The sequence below is a fragment of the Saccostrea cucullata genome, unplaced genomic scaffold, assembly GCF_032062105.1.
Source record: "Saccostrea cucullata isolate Sc308-1 unplaced genomic scaffold, CSIRO_AGI_Scuc_v1 ctg229, whole genome shotgun sequence".
NCBI classification, from domain to species: domain Eukaryota; kingdom Metazoa; phylum Mollusca; class Bivalvia; order Ostreida; family Ostreidae; genus Saccostrea; species Saccostrea cuccullata.
Window position 1 is genome coordinate 285,001 of NW_026928915.1, and position 26,936 is coordinate 311,936.

Sequence of the window (26,936 nt, forward strand, 5' to 3'; positions counted from 1 at the left end):
ATGTGGAAGTATACTTAGATAATGTTGATGCAAATTTGTTCAAGCCATTGACTTCTAAAGATAGTGTGGGGCCCACAAATGGGGATCAAAGTTTTACATAGGAATAATTTCGAAAACTCTACTGATTTAAAAGAACTGGGTCATGTTTACTCGGGTGAGCATTGTTCTATATGGGTCTCTTGTCCATTATCTTATAAAATCAATGTATTGTCTTGAAGTGTCTCCTAATTTGGGTTTCAAAGTTTGTCAGATTAGACTTGCCAATGCAATAAAGCTGTTCCCCAACCCTCAGATTGCATTATGAATATCTTTACCATGAAATAACATGTCTCAAGAGTATAAAGTGTCTTCATGAGAGTTGATGACACATTGTCTATTAAAACTTTCTGAAGATTTTATGGACTTCAATTGTGATATGTTTCCATGATTTTATATGCAATCGCCATTTAAACTGGTGTTTTACAGTCTTTTTGGGACAAATCATTGTTTCAGAGCTCACATTTTATAAAAGTCAAATTTGATGCAGAAAATAATTGTACAGTAATTCTGGTAAATAAGAACTTCGTCTACCATACAGTTTCTTCAATATTGTAGTATTTTCAGCATTAAGGTTCCTCTGGTTCCTCTTGAAACTAATTTTCGCTGTCAATGAATATTAATTGCATCTCGCAACCTTATTGTGAAAGGGCCTTTTTTAGGTCACCTGAGTAAAAAGTAAACTCAGGTGACCTATTACTATCTGTTTTCGTCCATCGTCGTCCGTCGTGCATTAACATTTGAACATTTTCAGCTTCTTCTCTGAAACCACTGAACCAATTTCAACCAAATATGGCATATAGCATCTATAGCTGAAGGGGAACAAAAACTGAATTTCATGGTCCCTGCCCCCCTGGGGTCTGAGGGGTGGGGCAAAAACCACTAAAATTAGTGCAATCTTTAAAAATCTTCTTCTTTACTCCTGGACATCAAGCAGTCAAACTATTGGTATGACTGTAATCAGCATTAAGTCTTCTACCAAAATTTTGAAATTCATGGCCCCAGGATCAGGGGTTCTAGTGCTAGGGCGGGGCTAAATAGGTTATATAGTGAAAATGCATTATTTCTTTGATATTCTTCTTTTCTGCTCCTGGGCATTAGATAAACTAACCAAGTGCATAGTTATGGTGAATAAGGCTGCCTCTTCTGAAATTTTGAATTTAATGAGCCCAGGGTCAGGGGTTCTAGTGCTAGGGCGGGGCCATATAGATTATTGTAGTGAAATTGCAATAATTCTTTGATATTCCTCTTTTCTGTTTTCAGGCATAAAATAAACTACCCAAGTGCATAGTTATGTGAATAAGGCTGCCTCTTTTAAAAGTGGGGCCATATAGCTATATATTATATAGTGAAAATGCAATTCTTTGATATTCTTCTTTTTCTCTGCATTACATAAACTAACCAAGTGCATAGTTATGGTGAATAAGGTATTAAAATAAACTAAGGGTGGGGCCATATAGATTATTATAGTGAATTCTTTGATATTCTTCTTCTCTGCTCCTGGGTATTAAATAAACTAACTAAGTACATAGTTACGAGGAGGAAGGATGCCTCTTCCACAATTGTGAATTTTATGGCCCCAGGGTCAGGGGTTCTGGTGTTAGGGTGGGGCTCTATTGTTTATATAGTGAAAATGCATAAACTCTTTATAAATCTTCTTTTCTGCACCTAGATATTAAACAATGAACTATGTACATAGTTATGAGGAGGAAGGATGCCTCTTTGAGATTTGTGAATTTCAGGGCCCCTGGGTCAGGGCTTCTTGTGTTAGGGTGGAGCTCTAATGTTTAAATAGTGAAAATGCAAAAATTCTTTGAAAATCTTTTCCTTTGATCCTGGGTATTATGGCAATGATCTTAGTATATATTTATGATGAAGAACACTGCTTCTTCCAAAAATGCTTAATTTCCTGGCCCTTGGGACAGAGGTACTGGGGTGGGGTGGGAATGGGGGGTCTGAAAATGATTTAATGTTTTGAAATCTGCACTTTGGTATTAATCAACAACATGATGAAATAAAATTTATAAAATTTCCAAAATTTTGAAAGATGTGGCCCCAGGGTCAGTGGTTCCTGTGGGATGGGGTGCACAACTGATTATGATAAAGTGGAAATGCATTTTCTCTTTGTTACGTGATCTACATGTACCTCTAGGTATTACGAACCAAAATAAGTATGCTGGATGCATAATTATGATAACCAATGGTGCCTCTTTCAAAATTGTGAATTTCATGGCTTCTAGATTAAAACATGAATCAAATTCAATTGTTGGAAAGTTGTTGCATGATACTCAGGTGACCTATAAGGCCCATGGGCCTCTTGTTTAAGAAAATAATTTTTTTTAAATTTTTACAGGAAAATTTTAACATGCATTGTTTTAATTGGTCAGGAACTAAACATAGCTTAATTAAAATCTTTCATGAGCATTGCTGCTATTGTCACTTTTCTGATTAAATTCTGTACTCCATACATCTGTCCATTTGTTCTCTGTCCATCTGTAAACTTTTCACATTTCAGAATCCTTCCAAAGAGTCCTTAGAAACTAAGACAATTAATTTCAGCAAAGTCTATACAAAGCATTCCTGGGTGAAAGGAAGTCTTAAATGTTAAAATTAAGGGCCAAGTCCCAGCCCTCTCAAGGGGAAACAACTAAGAAAAATTCAAAATTAGGGTGGGATCAATAAAAACCTTCTTGTCAGGAACCACCTGACCTGAAATGCGTAAACTTGTGGGGAAGCTTCCTGAGGTAGTATAGATTGTAAATTATTCAAATCATGGCCACCCAGGAATTGAGGAGGGCCACATCAGGGATTATATATTGAAAAAAAAAAATCTTTGTAACACCTCAAAAATATATCCATGATGATTCATATTAATATTGAAGCATCCTCTGATAGTATCAATTCAGGTTTGTTCAAATCTTGACCCCTGTTTATAAGAAGGCCACAAAAAGTGATCAAAAATGGAGGAATACATATAGTGGGAAAATCTGTTATAGAACTGCAGGGTCAAAGCCAGGTGAGTGTTGTGGCCCATGGGCCTCTTTAAGGTATGACATTTAAGCTTTTCTCTTATTTTGATCAAGGATATATATTATTCTTTTAGAAAATGAGAGAAAAAAAATTAAAGGTTTTGAAGTTAATGTCATCTTGAAGGCGTATATATATGCCTTAAGCTTATGATTAATGAATGAGGGTATTGATTAAAATCTCAACTGTCCATGCACCTGCCACAAATCATGTCTGAGCTGCTTCTGTGGTCCCAGTGTTTGACCATGCTGGTCTTAGATTGAGTCATAATCTTGGTTCAAGGTAATTGTCAACTATATCTTTTAACAAATAAAGATTTAGTAAGAGAGCAAAACAAAAAGAAGAGGAGTTGAACTTAATAGCAGAGTCATATATAGATTTGTATTAATATTGGGTTAATGCTAGTCCTAAGTAAAGTTCATATGTGACTGTATATGTCATATCATATAGTGACAGCATAACATGAAATGCTTGCACAATAAATTGTGTTTTGCATACAGTAAAACACAGTTCTGAGAAACACACTTATAAAAGTGATTTTCATTCCCTGCGACTTAAATGTGCATTGAAAACTTAATGGATATATAAAGAATTATGCTTTATAGCAATTAAAATTAGAATTGTCCGTCTCTATCAGTTCGTTATAAGAGTGTTTTACTCGCTGTATTGTGAATTTTTGTAGGCTATAAAGGAGATGGAAGAAAACATAATAATTAAGCCAAAACCTTTAACTGCAGAGGATATTATTCAAAATAGCAATTAGTGGCTTATTAATTATGCAGAAGAGCCAGATTCAGTCTTTGTTCTTGATTAAATTTCATAAAAAGAAAAGAAATAAAAATCTATCTCTTTGAATAGATTTTCATACATTCTTTATAGATTGAATGATATAGGAATAGAGTTTTAAGATTTTTTTTTCTATCATGCATAATTGAAAAGTCAGGGGGGAATTATCTAGCTTTGCCGACATGATGTTGAATAAATGGCATCAGTTAAATTTGGTCCAGGGAAATAATATCTAACCAATGGAACTCATTAAGTGCACTTCTCTCTTAACAAGTTTGAAGTGTTTGTTTCCATCTGTATTCAAGTCAGTTCTAATTTAGCTAGATTATTTATGTTCTAATTGTGGAACCAAAATGTCACAATTTTGTGAATTTACTCTGAACTTTGATCATAAGTCTATTTGTTTAAACAAAATCTTTAAGAAAAAAAAACGTTAATTTTCCCTTTGTACCATTGACTTAAAAAATGTCCCGATTTAAGTCAATGGTTCATGTATTCTTCTTTAAGAAGATGGGCGTATTTGGCGAGTGATCTGCAGGAATCATTTGTATGAAACATTTACGGTTTAAATGTCCGTGATTTGCTTGGCTGAACATAGCTGGTCAGATTTTACAAACACGTCCACAGGTTTTTTTTTTTTTTCATCACATTTTGTCCGGCGTCCGTCTGTGAAATTGTAAACTTTTCACATTTTCGACTTTTTCTCAAGAACCGCTGGGCCAATTTCAACCAAACTTACCACAAAATAAACACCTTGAAATATTTAATGCATAGATGTATGATACGTGTACATGTACATTGGGAATTAATGAAAATTTAGTGGTATATTTAAAAAATCTTCTTCTCAAGAACCACTGTGCCAGGAAAGATGAAACTTGAAGGAAAATTTATCTAATTCAAAGTTTCAATACACCAGTACATAAAACGAAACTGACAAAAAAAGTTGTTTACATAGAAATATATAGGAAAATTCTTGAAAAAAACTTTTCGCTCAAGAGTGCAAAGTCATAATTCAGCCCAACATATGGGAGCTATCATGTACACATTTACAGTGTTTTTTAAAAGGACCCCCCGGGTAACAAGCACCACATTCACACAGTTTTACATAGAAATATATAGGAAAATTCTTTAAGAATCTTCTTCTCAAGAATGACAAAGCCATAATTCATCATATTTATATGGAAAAAAAATGGATTCATTTCTTTGAATTAAAGTACACACAAAGAACTTTTCAAAATCATGGAGAGGAGACCCAGAGATAGAAAAAGTTTAGAAAAACGTGTTTAGTAATGTACCATTTTGTACCAAATGTCCGATCTGGCCAAATTTTAAGTTATTTTTTAGCAAATTAAAGCTCAAGGTTTTACATAGAAATAATTAGGAAAATTCTTTAAAAATCTTCTTCTAAGAATAAAAAATAATTAAAATTTCAAGTGACATGTTGATAAAATTTTCACTTTTCAATCATGACCCCCGGGGGTATTCCTGCCAAATGCCAAGGTTTTCATAGAAATATATAGGAAAATTCTTTAAAAATTTTAATCAAGAATGACAAAGCCATAATTCATCATATTTTTAAAAGCATGTTCAGGTAGTTATGACAATTTTGATATAAACTTTTGGGACCAAGGTTTTAAAAGAATATATAGGGAAAATTCTTTAAAAATCTGGTTTTGCAATCATTTTCTAAAAAATAGCAAATCCATGATTGATCATATATTTGATTAAAAATTCAAAAAAAATTTGAAAGTACCCTTATGCTTGGTACATGTATGGGCCTCTTTTTTTTTATTTAGTTTGAAAGACCTACAAATTGTAACATTTATACCGATTACACCATTAGGGTTTCGTAATACATAATGTTACACATAAGATAAACACCTTGAAATATTTAATGATAGATGCTTTACGTGTACATGTTTATTAAAGATTTGAACATGATTTCCTCACCTGAACCAAAATTTATCATAATTCAAAGCCTTTTTGACAAAGTCATAAAAGAAACTGACATAAATAAATGGTTGTTTGCATGAAAAAAAAATTAACGCGCCATTTTTGAACCAAACACTTCCGGTTTTGTTAAGAATTAGCCCAACATATAGCTATCACCGCTACACATTTAGAATGGATTTTAACAAGCACCACATTCACACATTTGGATTTTTTGTGGAAAAAATGCCGATTCTCTTTAAAAAATGGATTCATTTCTTTGAAATTAAAACACACAAAGAACTTTTCAAAATCATGGAAAGTTGTCCAGAATGTAAATTAAACATATAATATATCTTTTTAATGTAAAACACCAAATACTGGCCAAATTTTGTTATTTTTTAGCAAATTGTTTTTATATTTTTTTTCTGTTGCACATGATGACCCTCTAAAAAAATGGTAAAATTTCATGTGACATGTTGATAAAATTTTCACTTTTTATGCGTAAAATGCCGAATGCCAATCAAAAGCACCCTCGTTCTTTAAAGATTTTAATAGAAACACTGCTTCTAATTTAAAAAGGGCATTTAATAGTTTTTTTTCATCCCTAAACTACCCCACCCTGTCCTAATTTCAAGGTCTAATGTTCAATCAGATTATTTGATCTATCTTTTCCAGTCTGTAACTTTTGAACAATTCCAGCATCTTCTTGGAAAGGGCTGAGCCCAAATAGTTTTAGTATGAAAAATTCAAGTGTATGTCACTATTTTTTATCATAAACTTTGCCCCTTTTTCATACATAATTGAAAATACATAAAGGCTCACCTGAGCTGATAGCTAAAGTGAACTTTTCTGATCAAAATCTGTCCTTTGTTATAGCGTATGTTGCAAACGTTTTACATTGTCATCTTCTTTTCCAGAACCACTGGATCAGTTTCAACCAAACTTGGCACAGAGTATCCATTGTTAAATGGAATTCAATTTTGTTAAAAAGAAAGGTCACACCTCTTCCAATGGTGGATCATTAAGAAAAATTGAATATTGTGTGGGGTAATTTAAAAATAACCTTCTCCAGGACCACTGGATCAGTAAAGATGAATCTTCTGTGTAAGATTTCTTGGGAAATTTAAATTCAAATTTATCCTATCCAAATCATGACCCCAGAGAGTAGGGTGGAGCCTCTATGGGTGATCAAAATTTGTACAGGAATACTTAATTCTTTACCCCTTAATTAATGCCACAATTTGAAGCACTGTAGAGTGTTAAACTTTGTCTGGCTGACCAGAAAGACACTAGTAACTCAGATGAGCAATCTGGCCCATGGACATATTGTTCAGATGGACTTTTGTCATTTTAACTTCAAATTTATGAAAATAACATCATTATTTTTGTGATAAACACAATTTTGATACACATGGTAAACCTATAAATAATTGTAATTTATTTTTTAAATGAAGGAGTTGTTTGTAATTTTTTATACCTGTGTGTTTGAAGTATCTTTCTAAAGAAATGCCTTTGATATATCTGAATATATAGCTAAAGTAGCAACTGAAAATAAATATGATTAATTTTTTTAGATCTTTTCTGTGATTGAAATATTTAATCCACCAATTCCCTTCATCTTTTGTCATTTCCTTCAACTCAATTCATGCTATCATGGATTATACAAAGGCGATCTCATCTGACTTTGCCTTTTTTTTTCTTTCTGAATTCACCAAAGATGGCAAATTGTGGTGAGAAAATCAATAAATAAGCATTTTATTTGAAATCTTTTTTCCTTACCATAATAAAAACCTCATGCAGACATCTAAACACTGTCTTTATGTATGCTGTTTATACAGTTGAACTTCCATTTCCTGAACACTGATAACTGGAATACTATGGATATGTCGGAGTGATTTGAAATTTCAGACCACTTTTTAAAAAAAGTAATTTACCCTTAATATCTGGAATCCTCAGATTATCTTTGTTTTTTAATCAGTCCCATATATACAGTTCAAGATAACATATTATGATTCAACTGTATATCTCTGATGAAATAAAATATTTGATTTTATGAACATACACTTAATAGAAGCTTGTAAATTCTACATGAAACATCAGAAGATATGAATTGACATGTGAATATCTTTAAGACCTCATTTTATGTTGTACATATCAAATTAGTGGTTGTTTCTATTGAAAACTAGAGAGAAATTATTTGCCCTTTTACCCTTTTCCAGAGTTGCCAACCCTTACGATATTGGCATAAGACGTACGAAATCAGCATCTAAAATACGCCTTACGATTTCTTTCTGTATTCTTCCAATTTCAGTTTTTCTCGCTCAAAGTTTATAATACCGGTATTTTCATAGCTGGCAGTCTATAGTTTCTACTATTATAATATATTCATAATTCTTACAACGCTTTCATTTATCATCGTTTCGGTTTTAGAATGCCGATCACATTCATGTCTATGTTTTAAAGTAAACAAAATGGAAACATGCTGTAGATTGCATGTCCATTTACAAAACATCTTCAGTGTCAGGGGGCCTAGGTGGTCCCTAGACCCCGCCTTACTATTTGTCATTTCAGAATGTTGGCAGCTCTGCTTTTCTTGATCCCCTCCCTGGTACAAGTGAAGAATATGAAATCATCATGTGTTTGTAAACATTTTTTATCAAGAGTGTCTCTGACTTTTTTCCCTAACAGATTTTTAGAATATATACAAATTGAATTAATGATTCTAATATTTTTATGTCATTTGTCAAAGATTTTGTAAAGATTTCATTCTGTATAACTTGTTGAATATAAGTATTACTTTTAAGCAGAAGAAATTTAGAAGCACAAATATATATGACCCCTGGACAAAGGCTAATAAGTCATATAATCTGGAGAGCTCAGAACATTGACTTAAAAGAATTGCATTGAAGGAGTCAGAATATCAGACTTGGTCAAAGGTTGCCTTGGACCAATAGGCCTGTCATGACCCCATTCCATGATAATAGAAATTAGGTCAAGGTTACTTGATCATGATCATGGATGTTGAATGTGTTTTGGATCACAACATTTTAATGTTTTAATTATTAATGGTTCTTCACACAAAATTGCCTACAGCCAGATATGTTACGTACTGCCTTCAACCAATATTTCATCTCAACTAAAGAATCAGGCTACATAAATATACAGTAAATCAAGGACAGACCATTTTATTGTATTATTATAAGCATTATTAGTTATATACAGTACAATACATGTTTACAATATATTATAAACTTATATGGGGAATGAAAATCACTTCACTGTAAGCATTAATTCATTATAAGCATGTTCACTATAAGCTTGTTTCACTGTATTCTTGCAGTATAATTATTTTGAAGAGCTCTTTTCTGTGATTTTTTTAGAGTATGTCTTTTCTTAAGAGTGACCTACTGGGGACTATTAGTTATCCAGGTTCAATCAAGGGTGTACGGGGATTTACCCCGGGTTGTATTCCATACACCCTGAGGCCGAAGGCCGAAGGGTGTATGGAATACAACCCGGGGTAAATAACCGTACACCCTTGATTGGACCTGGATAACGAATTTATTTCCTTTGTACCCATAAAAATGCTTTGTAAACATGATTTTTAGCTTTTATCATAGAGAATGTATACATTGTGACGTCACGTTTTATTTACACCCGGCTCAAGTCGGGTGCACGGATATTTACACCCGACTTTGTAACCAATCAAAGCTCGTGTTACAAGCTAGATAGGAAATAAAGTTTTATACCTCAGAGAGAGATCTTGTTAATATTTCTTTAGCTCACCCTTTTGCAAAAATAATCATGCTTTATGGTAGCAGTAATTAGCTTTATATATGCTAGATATGAAGGTCTTTTAATCTTGTCAGATCAAAAGTATTTATAATAATGTATTGTAAAGGTATACTCTTAAAGACAACTTTCTATCAACACTGAAAATTCTTGATGATATTGGAATAAAAAAAATGTTTGATGGCATTCCATACCACACACTTCTCAAATGTGTTTTATAAGGTTGAACAATGCATGACGATAATGACTGAACTACTTCCAGAAGTATTTATAAAGATAGGACTATGTAATAGAAATTGAATCTCAATTTTAAAAATCCTGTTTATTTATTAAGTCACCTGAGTCACTCAGGTGACCTATTTCTAACCGTTTTTGTTCTTCGGCATTTGTCGTGCATTAACATTTGAACATTTTCAACTTCTACTCTGAAAACACATAACCAATTTCAACTAATTTTGGCATATAGCATCTGTGGGTGAAGGGGAACAAAAATTGTGAATTTCAGGGTCCCTGCCCCATGCAGGGTCAGGAGTTCTGGTGTCAAGGTGGCCCATACCGAAATTAAGTACAAATTAAGTACAGAAAAAAAGTACAAAAAAAGGTCAAAAAAAGTATACTTTTTTCGACTCAATTTGGAACGAGAGATTTGGTCGTTCCAAATTGAGTCAAAAAAAGTATACTTTTTTTGTGCTTTTTCAGAAACGTGTGTTCTCAGTCACAGAAAAAGGATAACAAAAGTATACTTTTGGTACATTTCTATATTTGACCAAGGTACATAAAAAGTATAATTGGAAGTACAAAAAAAGTACTTTCTTAAAACTATTAAACATATTTAAGTACAAAAAAAGTATAATTCTAGAAAAAGTACAAAAAAAGTATACTTCGAGAAAAAGTACAAAAAAAGTATTCTCCTTGAAAAAGTACAAAAAAAGTATACTTCTAGAAAAAGTACAAAAAAATTATTCTTCCAGAAAAAGTACAAAAAAAGTATTCTTCCAGAAAAAGTACAAAAAAAGTATACTTCTAGAAAAAGTACAAAAAAAGTATTCTTCCAAAAAAAGTACAAAAAAGTATACTTCTAGATAAGTACAAAATTGTATGCTAAAAAGGTGTAATAAAGTACAAGAAAAGTATACTTCCAGAAAAAAAGTACAAAAATGTATGCGAAAAAGTACAAAAATGTGTGCGAAAAGGTACAAAAATGTATGCAGAAAAATTATTTAGAAAGTACTTCTTTTAGATTGATGGTTTAAAAAGAACAAAAATGCATTCAGATCTGATATACCCAAAAAATTAAATCTCTTTTTTAACTTACAGAATTGTTATTCAAAAGCATGAAATTTTGACAGTCCATGAAATCATTATTTTCAGTTCTATAAATCTTCCATAAATAATTAGAGAATAAATTGGAATATAAAATCATCAACAAGATTATATATATAATTTTATAGAATAACAGTTTTTAATCCTTTTGCGTCTAGTCACTACATGGTTGGAATCTCGAGGTAGGGGTGTTCCCAACCCCCCAAACTGAAATTGCATCCTACAGGCTTGTCCTGTACATGGATTTGTCACTGATTGATCACACTCACAGATCGCCTACACTCCTAAGTCTATTCACCCAATCTTTCTCTCTGTGATCTTCATTTGAATATGCTATGTGGTTTAACCCTTCAACATGTTCTAAGCACTTTTCATTGGGTTCTGCAAAAAAAGTTTAATAATCAATTTTTTTCAGTTCTAAATTAAACATCAAAGTTCTCAAAAAGCAGAAATATAAATTCATAAGCTAATACATGGCAGACTCACATAGTACATGCATCATATTATTACCAGTTTGATATGATTTTTAAAATTTTTTTATTTTACAAAGTCAGACTACATTTAAATTTAAATTTTATGCCCTGTTCACACGGAGAGTTTAATACGAATTAAATGTAAGTTTACTGTGAATTAACTTCGCTTAGCGTTCACACAGAGAATTTAGTGCAAATTAGTTTACTTCGAATAAGTTTACTGCGCATTAAATTACTTCACATTAGCTCTGTGTGAACGCTTGGCAAAGCTAATTCGAACTAAATTCTGACGCATGCGTAATGGCAAAATTTAGTCAAATGCCACTTGTGCTATTTTTGAGTGAAAAACTAAGGAAAATTTTGTTTATCATAAAATCAGACACTTTGCCATCATGTCAAATGGATCTGCGTCAGCATAAGGTGACGTGATTTGCAAATGACGTCATAATAGCCGTGCTGCAGAAACAGAATTCGCATTAGTTTACTTCGCATTAGCTGTCGTGTGAACGCAATTTTACTCGTATTAGTTTGATTCACATTAGTTTACTTCGCATTTACTTGGCATTAATTTACTGCAAATTAAACTCTCCATTTGAACAGGGCATTAATATACTTACTGGTGATATGATACAGTTATATTGTTGAGGTATTTTCTAGTGTTGGCAACGAGTACCCGGTTAACCGTCGAACGATGCGAGTATCGGTTAGTAAAACTGCTATCCGGTTACTCGCATGAACAAAAAAAATTACATAGTAAATGCATATAAAATGATTGTTTTCTAGTTTATAAATGTATATACTTACACATTTCCCTAAATTTAGATACCGTTAGACTTGATCTAATACATGGTTGTAGTGGATCAAATTATTTTGATTAGTTTTCACAGTTTATATAATTAATAGCCTTGATTGCTCGAGGGTAAACAACTTTTGAAGGCCTGAGTTATGATTACCTCATTTGATAATTTAACTTAACGAGATGCCGCCTCAGACAAATTAAGTTTGGGTTGTAACTGTAAGAAAGAACAGTTGATTCAAAATCTTAACGAAAATTAACTAATAATTACGGAGTATGTAGATAATTATTATTCTCCTTGATAGCGACATTTCGGGGGTTGAAAGGGAAAGCATCAGGAAAGCAATGGTGAGACGGTGATTGACGATGTCTTTATTTGTCTTCTTCGTGTGTCAAATTTCTTATTTTCTTTAATCTAAAATCAAAATTCGTTCACAATAACGCATGTGTGTATTGTAAATATAATGTCCAAAATTCAGTATATTTGTGAATTACTACTACCGATAAGTAAAGCACAAGATGAATAAAAGATGTGGATACTTTTACGAAAAATCATCCGAGTAACCGGGTACTCGATCGGAAGATGAAGCGAGTAACCGGTTACTAAAAATCGTCCGATTTGCCAACACTAGTATTTTCCCATAGCTCTGCATTTAAGTCACAGTAAAAAAGGAACTTCTGAAAATTATAGAAGAAAATCAGATAACTTGAACATGCATGTTGAAAGATTAAGATTACTCTAAAATTAAATTTTTAAGTTTCTTTGAAAAAAAACCCTGTCTATATTCCTCATGTTATATTACTTGCAATTTACATGTTTAGAATAAAAAAAAGTATTCATGTGTGTCAATATTGAAGCAACCCCCCCCCCCAACCCCCCCCCAACCCCCCCCCCCCCCCATTTGAAGTTCTTTTCAGCCTCGAAAGATGATCAGTACATCTTAAGTGATAACTAACAAGTGCAACTTCAAATTTATCAGATGCATGTAAATGCTGATACTTAAAATGCCTTTTTATCATGTTCAATCCCCCAGTATTAAATTTATTTGTATTGACTTACCTCCCCCCCCCTTTTTCAATCTCAACCCCACCTCACACACACTACATCATGCTATATACATTCTGCCTTTTAACAAACATCCATTTATTTGTTTAACAAACTTTAAATCTTACAAAATTCAGTAGACTTTGTGTTTTTTTAATTATGCTAAGACTTATAGCTAGGCTACAAAAATGTTTTTACGTAGCCCAGTGAACGTTTCCAAATACTGAGCAGTGCTCATTGTATTATAATCTTACTGCATAAATATCATATTGAAACATTTTAGGAATTAAATATGACAAGTTATTAAATGATTCATGTTTCACATAGTCTAAGAAAAAGCATGTTCCATTCAATTAATTCAAATGTAAATTTACATTGTCATACCGATCAAAACAAACCAGAAATCGAAAACACAAATTCCCACATTATGTAAAATCTATATGGAAATTCTTCGTTAAATACGTTTCTATAGTGGTGAAATGCATTTCCTACAAACATTATCCAAATTTTAAACATAAATATAGCCTTACCGACTTCAAAATCTCTATTTTTGGTCTCAGCATTTCAATCACACCAATTTTCAAATCGTCCCCGGAAAAATCCGCGCTTCGTTGTTGACCAATCGTTGACTTTGAAAGAGTCACGTGATTAAAAAAATAAATAAATAAATACAGAATTAGTTCATAAAAACATCAGAAATTCTCTTAATAATGTTTTTAAAATCATTAAATTTATTTTGAAGCCGTTTTTGTGCAGTACTTGATATCTAGCTTTACCACAATTGTGACCGCCATATTGTGTAATAATCGTCGTCGCCATTTTGTTTGTTTGTTTTTTTGTTTTCAATAAATTATCGAGTTCAATTTGTAAAGCCACAAGAAATTTTGAATTTGTTAACTGCAAAAATCCTAATAAAATTTTCAGTCTTCAATCTCAATGTCGAAATATCTTGTATGCAGGCAGCTTAGACGTTTGCACATGCTACTTATATTTCGTGCATTGTTTATACCCGTAAACATGATGAAAGTTCTTCGTGATAATAAAACGATAGACATGGTGCATCTTGGAGGCTTTTGTATTAATATTCGTTCCTTGCTATTTCCGTTTATTAGAACTACACTTAGGTGACACTTAATTATCAACTAAATATATCAACTATATTTTCCCTTATTAATTTAAGATGTATTTCTCAATACTCGATTTCAATCCATTTTGTTTACCACATAGTCAAAATTATCGCGTGTGATTTCGTTTTCCCAGAAACTTCTTGTGAATTTATGTGTATGTTTCCACTGCACCGTCTAGACAACAAAGGTCACCGAGTACAACCACCTGTGTCATTTGAAATAAACATCGTTTGCAGAGAGAGAGAGAGAGAGAGAGAGAGAGAGAGAGAGAGAGAGAGAGAGATGTAAAATGTAAAGCAAGCAGAATACTTGTTCATGTAAATTACTTCCTTTCCAAAAATTTTACCTTTAAATAATTTAATATTTCCACAGCCAGAGAGAGAGAGAGAGATAGAGAGATAGAGAGAGAGTTATTTCTGTACAGATTTACGATGTAATTTCCATCAGGTTTACTAAATCTTGATGATTATAATGAGTTTAGGACATAATTCTGTTAAACATAAAATGGACACAGCATGACAGAAATACAAATACATTTGACTGTAACTGTATTAAACACCCCCTTTTCCCTGCAACAAATACGCAAGTAAATTAAATAGCCATATATTATATATACTCTTATGCTAACACCATAGTTGAATTCTGAATGCTCACATTAGAATAAAACTTTCCTAAATCATTAGAATAATTTAATAAATATTTTTATATGAACAAATTGCTAACTAATTTCATAAAAATTGTTATAAAATTTCAAAAATAATTTGAACACAATGGGAAAAAAACAAAGTCCAAATTAGGTACATAAAAAGTACATCCTTATTTTTCTGATTCTGCCAAAAAAGTTTAAGTCCAAGAAAAGTACATTTTTAGTACATTGAGAAAAAACTAAGTCCAAATGAAGTACAAAAAAAGTACAGTGGAAAAAAACTAAGTTCTATAAAGTACAAATAAAGTACTGTGGAGAAAAACTAAGTTCAAATAAAGTACAAAAAAAGTACATCAGCTTTCAGAGGCTCTCTGGCCAAGTACAAAAAAAGTATACTTTTTCTGACCTTTTTCTAAAAAGCACAAATTTAATACTAAAAAAGTACAATAAAAGTATACTTTTTTGTACTTTATTTCGGTATGGGTGGGGCTCTATTGATTATATATTGATAACATGCATAAATTCTTTTAAAATCTTTTCTGCTCCTGGGTATTAAACCAATGAAGTATGTACCGGTACATAATTATAATGTGAAAGGATGCCTCTTCAACATTTGTGAATTTCAGGGTCCTTGGGTCGGGTTCCTTGTGTTAGGACAGGGCCCTTATGTTTATTTAGTTAAAATGCATGAATTCTTTGAAAATCTTTTCCTTTGCTCCTGGGTATTAAGCCAATGATCTAAGTACATATCTATGATGAAGAAAGCTGCCTCTTTCAAAATGGTTAATTTCAGGGCCCCTGGGTCAGGGGTACTTGGAGGGTGAGTTGGGGTGGGGGTCAGGGGTACTTAGAGGGTGGGTTGGGGTGGGGGGTCATAGTCTAAAAATAAATTAATGCTTTGAAATCTGCTCTTTGCTATTAATTAACTTTTTATGATGAAATAAAATTTATGAAAAAATTTCAAAAATTTTAAAATTTGTGGCCCAAGGGTCAGTGGTTCTTGTGGGATGGGTTGCACAACTGGTTATAATGTGGAATTGCATTTTCTCTTTGTTACTCTGATCTACCTCAGTCTGGGTATTAAGTAACCAAAGTAAGCATGCTTAGTATATTGTTATGGTAAGCAATGGTGCCTTTTTCAAAATTGTTAATTTCATGGCCTCTAGTTTAAAACACGAATCAAATTCAATTGTTGGAAAGTTATAACATGATGCTCATGTGACCTATTAGGCCCATGGGCTTCTTTTTTAAAAGCTTTAGAAATATTTTGTCCCATCAACAATTATTTCAGTTTTATGCTTAAACTTGTATGTACATAATCATCACAAAGCAGCTAACTTCTGCGCACTTTTTTTTAAGTTCCCCTCACTTACCCTACTATTTTTTTTTATCCTGGGTCAGGAGAAGGAAGCAAGACTCTTTTTATTAAAAATAGCTTGAAAGTCATGGATTTCGAAAGAAAAACACTTTTTAAAGAAAATAGAGATAACATTTTATGGCACAGTGTCCTTTCATACTGCTGTTTTACTTTCCTCAGGTCATTATTTGTATGTTGAAATGGACAATGGGAGACATTTAGATGCTGGTATTCTAGAGAGCCCAGTGTTTCCAGCTCCCAGTGCCTCAGTCTGGAATTCTTCCTCATCATCAAATGGGAAATGTCAGGTAAGACAATATATGTAAACCTTTTAAATATCTACAATTCTATATACTTATCATTTTAATCTGTTCTAAATGAGCAGTATCACTCTTGTTGTTAAACTTGTGGTAGGTTTTCATTTCACACAAAGATTGCCCATGACCTAAGGGTGTGTCGTGACCTTGACCCAAGGTCATTTGGAGAAGTTCAAGGTCCCTGGAAGAAAAAATTTCATACTTCGTGTCCGGTCAATATCTTTCTTTTGGGTAAACTTGGTGATTCTCATTTCACACAAAGATTGCCCATGACCCAAGGGTTTGTCATGACCTTGATCCAAGGTCAATTATGGAAGTTCAAGGTCATTGGAAGAAAAATTTCATAATTCGTGTCTGGTCCATATCTTTTGTATGGATTAACTTGGTAGGTTCTCATTTCACACAAAGATTGCCCATGACCCAAGGGTGTGTCATGACCTTGACCCAAGGTCATTTGGGGAACTTCAAGGTCACTGGAAAAAAAAATTCATTATTCATGTTTGATACATATCTTTCTTATGGAAAAACTTGCTTCTGAAAAACCCAGCGGGGGGTATTTTGTCCCGTTTGGACAGTTCTGGTTCTCGCAAACTTTGATATCTTGAATACCATGGATGTTTGAAAGTGTGTTTGCAAGTCTCAATGGAAGCAAAAAAAATCCAACTGTTCTCTATGTATTTTAACCTTGGTATCTCCATTACAGATACTGTAAAAGTGGAAAGTTTGACGAGGAGGAAACATTGACGATTGTGACGAATGACTTTAGCTCGTCAAAGTTTCTTCTAGTCAATTTTTTATTCATTGTCTTTCCCCTGTGTACGTGCAAGGTCTAGTCACCTTATAAGTTATATTATTGGAATGCCTATCTCGAAAAGATAATAACATTGTATATAGCATATAAACTTACATGAAATGTTAAACTTGTTTTAAAAAAAGCAAAAATAATATATAAGATATCCGCTTGCAATTGAATTTTTACTTGATAAATTAGTCAAACAAACACGTATTTAAACGACTCAATTATACGATACATTGAAATGTAATTACTACCAAGCCCTGCTGATTGTCAGGTTTCTTGCCTCAGGTAATATTATCTGACAGTTAAATGCTATACAAACAAAAAATTCCCTTTATCCATTTATTTAACGTAGAAGTACTTTTTTCCGCGTGGTATTAATTTACGCTATGTACGCGGTCACAAATTTTCCGCGGAAATTTGACCAAGCGTACTTAATATAAATAAAAGGTATATAGTGACAATCTAGAAAATCCGTGTAATTTTCTTTCCGCGGATTAACCAGAAATTTAGATTCCGCGGAATTATGACCCCGTGGAAAAAAGTACGTCTACAGTATTTAATTACAACAATTTTAAACATATCGTTAGTTTGTAAAGGTCTTGAGGAGACGATTGTTTTTGACAATTTCATGAAAAAAGTCATCATGTTAGCAGGTTCTGTTAATACCAACCGCAATGAAGGCTTTTTAGCCAGTGTATCATGCTTATTGGCAAAAAAAAAAACTTGAATAACTACCCTTTATTACTAATTTTACATAAGTTCATTAGTAACCACGGACTTAGTCCGTTTTCTGTCATAGATATTCCTTTGCAGATGTAAGGAATTAAAGGAAGATAATTCATTTTTATTTTGCACAGTAAAAAGATTGTCAAAGTTTTCACTCGTCAATTTTTTAAGATGAAGAAATCGTCAAACTTTCGTACCGCCAATATAACCACTTTTACAGTATCTCTTTTTTAGACCCCATCCAGTTTGAGGTAACAAGGTTTGAGTGTATTTCCTGCATGCTTACAAATTACTCTTCAAATAATTTTTTTCAGCTAGCTTTTTACTACCATATGTATGGTACTCGAGTGAGTAGACTCAGAGTGTCTCTGGTCAGTGCATGTAGACTTGGAATCAATCGCCCAATAGAAATCCTGAATCTGAATGTCAGTGAGGACAAGTGGAAATGTGCCTCTGTATCTCTTACCAAGGACATTCCTAGAAATTTTGGGCCGTAAGTAAAGGGAGCCTGTCACAACAAATGCTTGATAGAGTTAAACATGCTTATAAAAGAAGTGCTAGGGACAGACCATTTTGCTTCTTTATGAGCATCATTCATTATATCCTTTAAGTAAACAGTATATTTTAAATTCGATGTGGAGGGAAAATCACTTTGTTAAATAACGTTATTTCATTATGGGTGCATGTGTTTGCTGTAAGCAGTTTTTACTATAGTATGTAATTTTACTGTAGTATGTATGAAGCAGTCTTTCAGTCTTTCTGTTCCTTTTGGTTGCTCATAATAAATGGCCTAACTGTCAAGGGCATTTGTAAAACAAATAATGAATTTTAAGTAAATATATGTAAAAGAAAGATCATAATTAGAATATGACAGTCTAATATGAGATTCTTTGATCTGCGCACATGATCTCTAAATAAAGGATCTAATGATTTCCCATTAGGGTTCTCAAATTGACCATAATTTGAAAATATAAAAGCAAATGGAAAATGTCAATAAATGTCAAAAAATAATAATTCTAATACACGCGTACCCTTTTGGCATATTGAAAAAAATTATCCCTCACTTTTGCAAAGGCATGGAGTCATAAAATTTGATGTAGCTGTCTATCTGCCCTTTTCAGATAAATACCATGACTTTTTAGCTCACTTGAGCTGAAGGCTCAAGTGAGCTTTTCTGATCAAAATTTGTCCATTGTGTGTCATCAATATCATAAACTTTTCACATTTTCATCTTCTTCTCAAGAACCACTGGGCCAATTTCAACCAAACTTGCCAAAGTATCCTTGGGTGAAGGGGATTCAAATTTGTTCAAATGAAGGGCCACACCCTCTTCCAAGGAGAGAAAATTATGAATTATATAGTAATAAATTAATGGTATCTTTTAAAAATCTTCTCAAGAACCAGTAGGCCAGGAAAGATGAAACTTGTGTGGAAGCATCCTCATGTAGTTTATGCCCTGTTCACACAACGAGTTTAATTCGCAGTAAATTAATGCGAAGTAAACTGATGCGAATTAAATTGCGTTCACACGACAGGTAATGCGAAGTAAACTAATGCGAATTAAAATTTTTCTTCTACAGTCAGGCGTCAGTAAGTCTGTTATGACATCATTTGTAAATCACGTCATGTATGCAGAACCATCCTTTGACACTTCATGTAGTGGCAACAGGTATTCATTGATTTTAGTGATTAACATACTTTCCCTCAATTTTTGAACCAAATATAGCACAACTACCTATATATAACCACCAACACGTGTCCTGTGACTTGATTGTGGCCTTACGCATGCATCAAAATTTAATTCGAGTTAGCTTCGCGTAACGTTTACACGGAGCTAATGCGAAGTAATTTAATGTGCAGTAAATTAATTCGAATTAAACTAATTCGCATTAAATTCTCTGTGTGAACGCTAAGCAAAGCTAATTCGCAGTATCGTAATTTTCGGATATTAAGTCGATGGGGTATATAGGTCGAAAGGCTCATTTTCAGCCTTAATTTTTGAAAAATCCTAAGATAGGACGAACTTACTACAAAGGACGAGGCTTTGTTTCCCGCTTTCTAAAGATTCTTACGCAGGTACAACGTATCAGAACAGGTAAACCTCTAAAATTACCGGGGTAATTCTGTGACATGAACGTATCAAGAAAATAAACGGGTATTTTAATGAGTACAGCATTTAGATAAAGTTTTTAAAAAAATTTAGTTAAAACTTCTTTGAATTGTGTTACTACTTATTTTTCTCCAACTTGCCTGTTCAATGCCTCCGTAGTTTCATACTGTTGTTAAACCACAGGCATAAATAACACGTAAATACGTTCTTATTTTACAGCTATAATTCGGGAAATACCCGAGATCAAAGAATAATAATTCTGATTTCAGAACAAGTTGGACACATTCCTAATATATTTTATTCAAACATTATTTACAGGTGGACGACAATTGCTTCGATGTCCGCCATTTTCATTTTTGTTCTTCAGGGATTTGCTAAAACCCGCAAACGACCATTGAATGCATATATAAAGCAACAGTAAAGAATCGAAATAATATTACCACGCTATAAGTTTAATTTATAAATTTAATTGAGAGTACCGGTACATTCACAATTTGACAGTCATTATGAATTTCATGGCTTTGTTTGTTCAGTGATGTGTAACACTAATACCCTATAGCGGCACGTGGATTTGCAAATCATGTCCTGCGGGTATTAAACCAACACAGGTGTTAAAACCTTTGCGTGTACACACAGTGTAAATCCTTTTATCTGTCAGACAATTAAAATTCTGTTAGAAGCCAATCTTTGTATAGCGGTAATTCAGTGTACTTCTTGTGTACGAAAAAGCTTTCCGTATTTTAAATTTTGATACGGTTGCGGTTTTACTTTTAGTAAACGGTAGCGACTTCCTAACTTCACAAGATGGCTACCGCATGGTGGAAATGGAGGAGAACACGTTGAGGAATTATTTACTTGATGAAGCACAGTTTTTTCCTTTGTCATCAACGGCTATTTAATGGAATTTATTTTGTAAGAAAGCTATAGAATAAATATTTTATTGTTTACCTGGGCATTAATTTTCTGCATAAAATAATGAAAAAAGTTATGAAAGTGGCACAGATTTGCTTTGAAATTGACGTAAATTTTATTTATTTTGGGGCATTTTTCGTAAACTTGAGCCTTAGAAAGGTCAAATTCGTGTATTGGGCGACCCCAGCGGTTCCGAGAAAAAAGTATCGACCTATTATCCGAAAATTACGGTAACTTTACGTTTAATTCGAATTAAACTCTCCATGTGAACAGAGCATTAGATTCAAGTTTGTTCAGATCATTGCCCCAGGGGGTAGGGTGGGGCCACAATGGGGTATCAAACATAGGAAAGCATAGGAAAAATCTTTAAAAATCTTCTTCTTAAGAACCAGTGGACCAGGAAAGATGAAACTCATGTAGAAGCATCCTCATGTAGTGAAGATTTGGGTGCCATATAATATATTTAAATTTTTCAATACTGAACTTATTTTTGCTTTAACCTAGCTAGTTTCTCATGTGAGTGATGTGGCCCCTGGGCCCTTGATAATTTGAGGTCCCAAAAAATTTAAACTTGACGTATCTTTTAACCTTAAAAGACCGCACTTAAACATGTTTACTTGTCCTTTACCTATGACAAATCTTTCTAATTGTATATTGAATATTGACCTCAACTTGACACTGAAGTCATGAAGTAGTTTTCAGAAACTTTAATTTTGGCTGTAGCTTTATGAAAAAAAAAAAATATACAGCCTACTCCGGATATATTGAAATTCAGGGGACCAGGCAAATTATTTCAATATCTCCATAATTCAATATAAGTGAAATCGCAAAGCCACCATTTTTCAAGTTCAATCCCGATCATAAAATAAAGAAGAACAAACCAAAACAAATTAATTCGGTCATTGTTTATCTAAAACAGTGAACAGATTACATGGAATATTAGACTTTTATATAAAATTATTTCTTTCTGTTGCATTGAAAAAACAGTCTTCAGCCTCGTTACTGTAAAATCAATTTTTATTCGCGAGGACTTTATTTTTGCATAATTACATGAGACTGTATGCTCACGAAATTTCATTCTCACGTATATTAGAATTTCTTAAGATTATATAGAGCAATGACCACAATTCTTGAAAATTTTGTCTCGCTAATAAAGAGTCAATGACTATTTCGCGAAAATAAGGTGTTGCGGAAATTAAGTGATCTACAGTATAAAATCCCCCAATCGCATTCTTTTGCGTTTTGGAGAAAAATCACCGGACTCCAACCGTTTAATTACAGTAGATCACTAAATTTTCGCGACACCTTATTTTCGCGAGATAGTCATTGACTCTTTGTTAGCAAGACATAATTTCCACGAATTGTTGTTTTTCCTCTATATAATCGTAAGGAATACATTAAAATGCGAGAATAAAATTTTCGCGAGCTCATTGTCTTGCGTAAGTACGCGAAAATAAAGTTCTCGCGAAAATTTAGTGATCTACATTACTGCTGAACGCAGCTTGTACAGTCCCTGAAACGTTCTACTTTCCCACCTTAATGGTGAACGAACGGTTAATGAACGCAGAGCGAATTGTGAGTGAATGATGTGCGAGCGCTGAACGCAACTTAGTGAACGATGTGTGAATGGTGTGCCTCTGATCTTCTCCTTGCATTTAAATTATTCTATTATTCTGTAAATCTAATTTCAGGTGCTTTAATATAAATAAACAATAGATAAATAAAAAAAAAAAAACACGATTTAAATGCCGTAAAACATGTGTATTTATTACTGAACGCGTGTAGTTCAAAGATAAAATTAATCTTTTATATAGTAAATATGCTTATTCTTTTACTAATAAAATAATGTGGACTTTAGAAGATAAAACTACTACTTATAGAATGAATTAATTACATTGTATGCGGTTGAAACCACAGGGGCCTGTAACATACTGTATTTGATTTTACGTAATCACTATATATATACAAAAGAAAGGGAAACAACGTCAGCCCGAATTTACACAGGGTCAATCCCGGAAATATTTCGTATTTCATAGAAAAAAGAATGTAGCCAATTAAATTATAACTAGAAATCATACAATAAATATTCTTTAATAAAACAGAAGCCTCGTTACTTTTTATAGCGTTTAAGTTAGGTAATACTAACTCGATATCCCGTTGTGCCAGTCGATGTACTTTAAGTCGTCCACTAAAACGAGACAAAATTCGCACATTTTCTTTAGATTTGAAGTCTTTCCGGAGATGGAAAACACAAAGTAAACATCCAGCGTTTACGAAAATCATCTTTTTCTTTTGTTAATTGCAATTAAAAGGGTACAACATCTCCGATTTGAATAAATACGGTAGCTTTTTTCGTTCACAGAGAGGCTCGAGCCCAGAACAGACGACATTTTGGAAAATCCCATGATTGGTAAAAGGCGGAGCGTGATTGGTCTTTTATATAAAAGATCTGTTGCATTGAAAAAAAGCACCATTGACCAATCACATCTCGCGTTAAATATTGGATGCAATGTTTAGCGAATTTAGTGGACAACTTAAACTACATCACTTGCATGATAGGATATCGGATCTGTAAAACACGACTTATACGATTCTTATAAATGACCGCGATGGTATTTTTATTAAAGAGTGATTATTACTGAATGATCCCAGACGTTATTTCACTAACTGCAAGGTATTTTATTGAAAACACGTGTTATTTCTATATAATCATTAAAACCCTGTGTAAATTCGAGCTGACGTTGTTTCCCTTTCTCTTTTTGTATACATATAGTGATTACGTAAAATCAAATACAGTATGTTACAGGCCCCTGTGGTTGAAACAACCATACATGTATTTCTGTGCCAAGGCGATACTGAGTAAAATAACGGATTTTTAGCTCACCTGAGCCGAAGGCTCAAGTGAGCTTTTCTGATCACATTTTGTCCGTCGTCGGTCCGTCTGTCTGTCCGTCCATCTGTAAACTTTTCACATTTTCGACTTCTTCTCAAGAATCACTGGGCCAATTTTGACCAAACTTGGTACAAAGCATACTTGGGTGAAGGGGAATTTAAATTGTTAAAATAAAGGGCCAAGTCTCCTCACAAGGGGAGATAATCAAGAAAAGACAAATATAGGGTGGGGTCATAAAAAAATCTTCTCAAAAACCACTGGGCCAGGAAAGCTGAAACTTATGTGAAAGCATCCAGGGGTAGTGTAGATTCTAAATTGTTCAAATCATGACCCCCCGGGGTAGGGCGGGGCCAAAATGAGGAATCAAAGTTTTACATAGAAATATATAGGAAAAATCTTTAAAAATCTTCTTCTCAAGAACCACTGGGCCATAACAGCTGAAACTTATGTGGACGCATCCTTGGGTAGTGTAGATTCTAAATTGTTCAAATCATGACCCCCGGGGGTTGGGGGGTCACAATGGGGAATGAAAGTTTTACATAGAAATATATATGAAAAATCTTTGAAAATCTTTTTCTGAAGAACCACTGGGCAAGAAAAGCTGAAACTTAAATGGAAGCATCCTGGGGTAGTGTAGATTTCAAATTGTCTAAATTATGATCAGCGGGGTAGGGTGGGGTCACAATATGTATTACAAGGGGGAAATCTGGTAAAGAACAAAATGGTCAAAGCTTCTCAGGTGAGCGATGTGGCCCATGGGCCTCTTGTTTTTTTTATGAATTCACAATTTTCTGTTGACGTATTGCATAAAAAGTCTCGTATTTTAAAATTCTAATGCAAAATTTTCTATATTTATGTGTCTTTTGTATTCTTTTATGATGATTATTTTAGCTAACTTCTACATGTATCTGTAGACATTTCTTGGCCGTGATTATATTCGGTCAAGATGATGCAAAGAGGCATTCAAATTATTTGTTATAGATTAAATTTTCAAAACTAAATAAGTAATGTGCTGTCATTGTTTTTATTGAACAGAGAAATGTACGAGAGAGAGAGAGAGAGAGAGAGAGAGAGATACCCCCTAAATTCTCAGATATCTGTTGTATCAAAGAAAAATTCTTATTATTTTTCCTAAATATTCCAAGCAGTAAAGGTAATCAATTTTTTTAGATTAACAAATTCATTTGACAGTAATCACTGGCCTTTATTTTTCTTCATCATGTTCACACAGTTCTCAGGAAGTCCACGTGCTTCTGTCAATCAAAATAATTCGACACAGTGGAGGCGTGGAAATTGCGTTTCACCGAACATGCCGAAGGCAAAGAGTCACTTAGTATTTCCAAGAAGTTTTAATATTTTTCCCTATCATTTCTAGATCTGATCTTTGCATTCTTGCAGAAAAAAAAAATAATGGGAATATATACTTCGAAGGATTAAGTTTTAAATTGAATTTGAAACATATTCCCGGTCCATTTAAAATACTACTGTCGGCACGTGTATCTAAAATACAATTGTTTAATGACTGTTTGATGTTGGTTTTCTTGTGTTACAATACACAATAAATATTAATTAAAATATACTAAAAATACTCACGAAGAATTTTATTTCGGGAGAAAAGGCACCCTTCTCTAAAAATAGACTATTTTAAACAGTTGTTCTTTTCTAAAATTTAAAATCACACTATCAATTTAATTAGCTCTGAAGTTATTTAATTAACTGAATATTTGCAGTACTGTTCATAATTCTCAGACCTACGTGTAGTTTAAAATACGCGTTACTGTAGAAATAATTTTATTGTGTATTCTTTTCTTGTAAAAGACTTTGAATAATTATTATACATCCATTAATGATTTGTCGTCTTTAACATTACAACAATTTGTTGCCGTGCGTGAAGCATTTGTAAATTGCCCTTTTTAAAATTTAATATTTTAGCATCGTTCTATATACATGTAGGTACATAATGTATTATTTCCCAGGAAAATTTCATGAATAAAGTAACAGCTGAGTTATAATAATAGAAATATAAATATTATAGATAATTTTTGCAATGAAATAATTATTCTTCAAACAGGATATCTAAGTTATTTAATTTAAGAACCATCAAAAAGATAAGTCCTTTCAATTCGGAGTTCCAAATGACAATGAAGACTGAATGATAAGTGAACAGTGAACGCAAAGTAAACGGAACAAAGCGCGAATGGTGAACGCGAGCGCACGGTGAACGGTGAATGCAATACTGTGAATGGAGAGCGAATGGTCGATGCACGCTGAACGAACGGTGAGCGAACTGAAAAATGGGAAAGTAGAACGTTTCAGGGTCTGTATAATATTGTATTAATCCCAAAATTCTTAGCGTTTCAAATTTAGGCTTATCAATAGCCATAACTGACTATTTAGTCTCAAAGTTCAGGTTTTTCTTTTTCTGTTGGGTTCCATTATTTTTTTTTAGCCTCAATATGTTAGTATGCATTAAAACAAAGAATTAAACAGTGAATAATTTTATTTTGTAAAAATAGTATAAAAAGACACATGGTGAAAACTTACAGTGTATTAATTCACACCTTTGTATATCAATCGATCCGTCAGGCATAATTATTGTCACCAACTGTAATGACAGCCGCCAGGGAGTACCTCAATATAACGGTTATGAAAACAACTCATTATCACCTCTGGGGACCGATCAGTGGCTTCAATATAAGCGATATTTCAATATAGCCGATTTCAATATAACCGTTATTTTAATGCAAAGAATATGAGAGGCTAAAACTGGGGATTTATTCTTATTTCAATATAAGCGGAATTTCAAAATAAGTGATTTCAATATAAGTGGAGTAAGCTG

General features: G+C 33.1%; 1 protein-coding gene across 1 annotated transcript in view; it reads left to right on the forward strand.

Annotated features, from left to right (window-relative positions):
- The window catches only part of LOC134279188 (MAM and LDL-receptor class A domain-containing protein 1-like), a 96,968-nt gene that overhangs the window by 29,914 nt on the left and 40,118 nt on the right, over positions 1 to 26,936 (forward strand). Inside the window, exons 6-7 of the mRNA XM_062761539.1 lie at positions 16,521 to 16,648; positions 18,497 to 18,675. Of these exons, the coding sequence (XP_062617523.1) occupies positions 16,521 to 16,648; positions 18,497 to 18,675 (307 nt within the window). The remainder of the gene's footprint in view (positions 1 to 16,520; positions 16,649 to 18,496; positions 18,676 to 26,936) is intronic.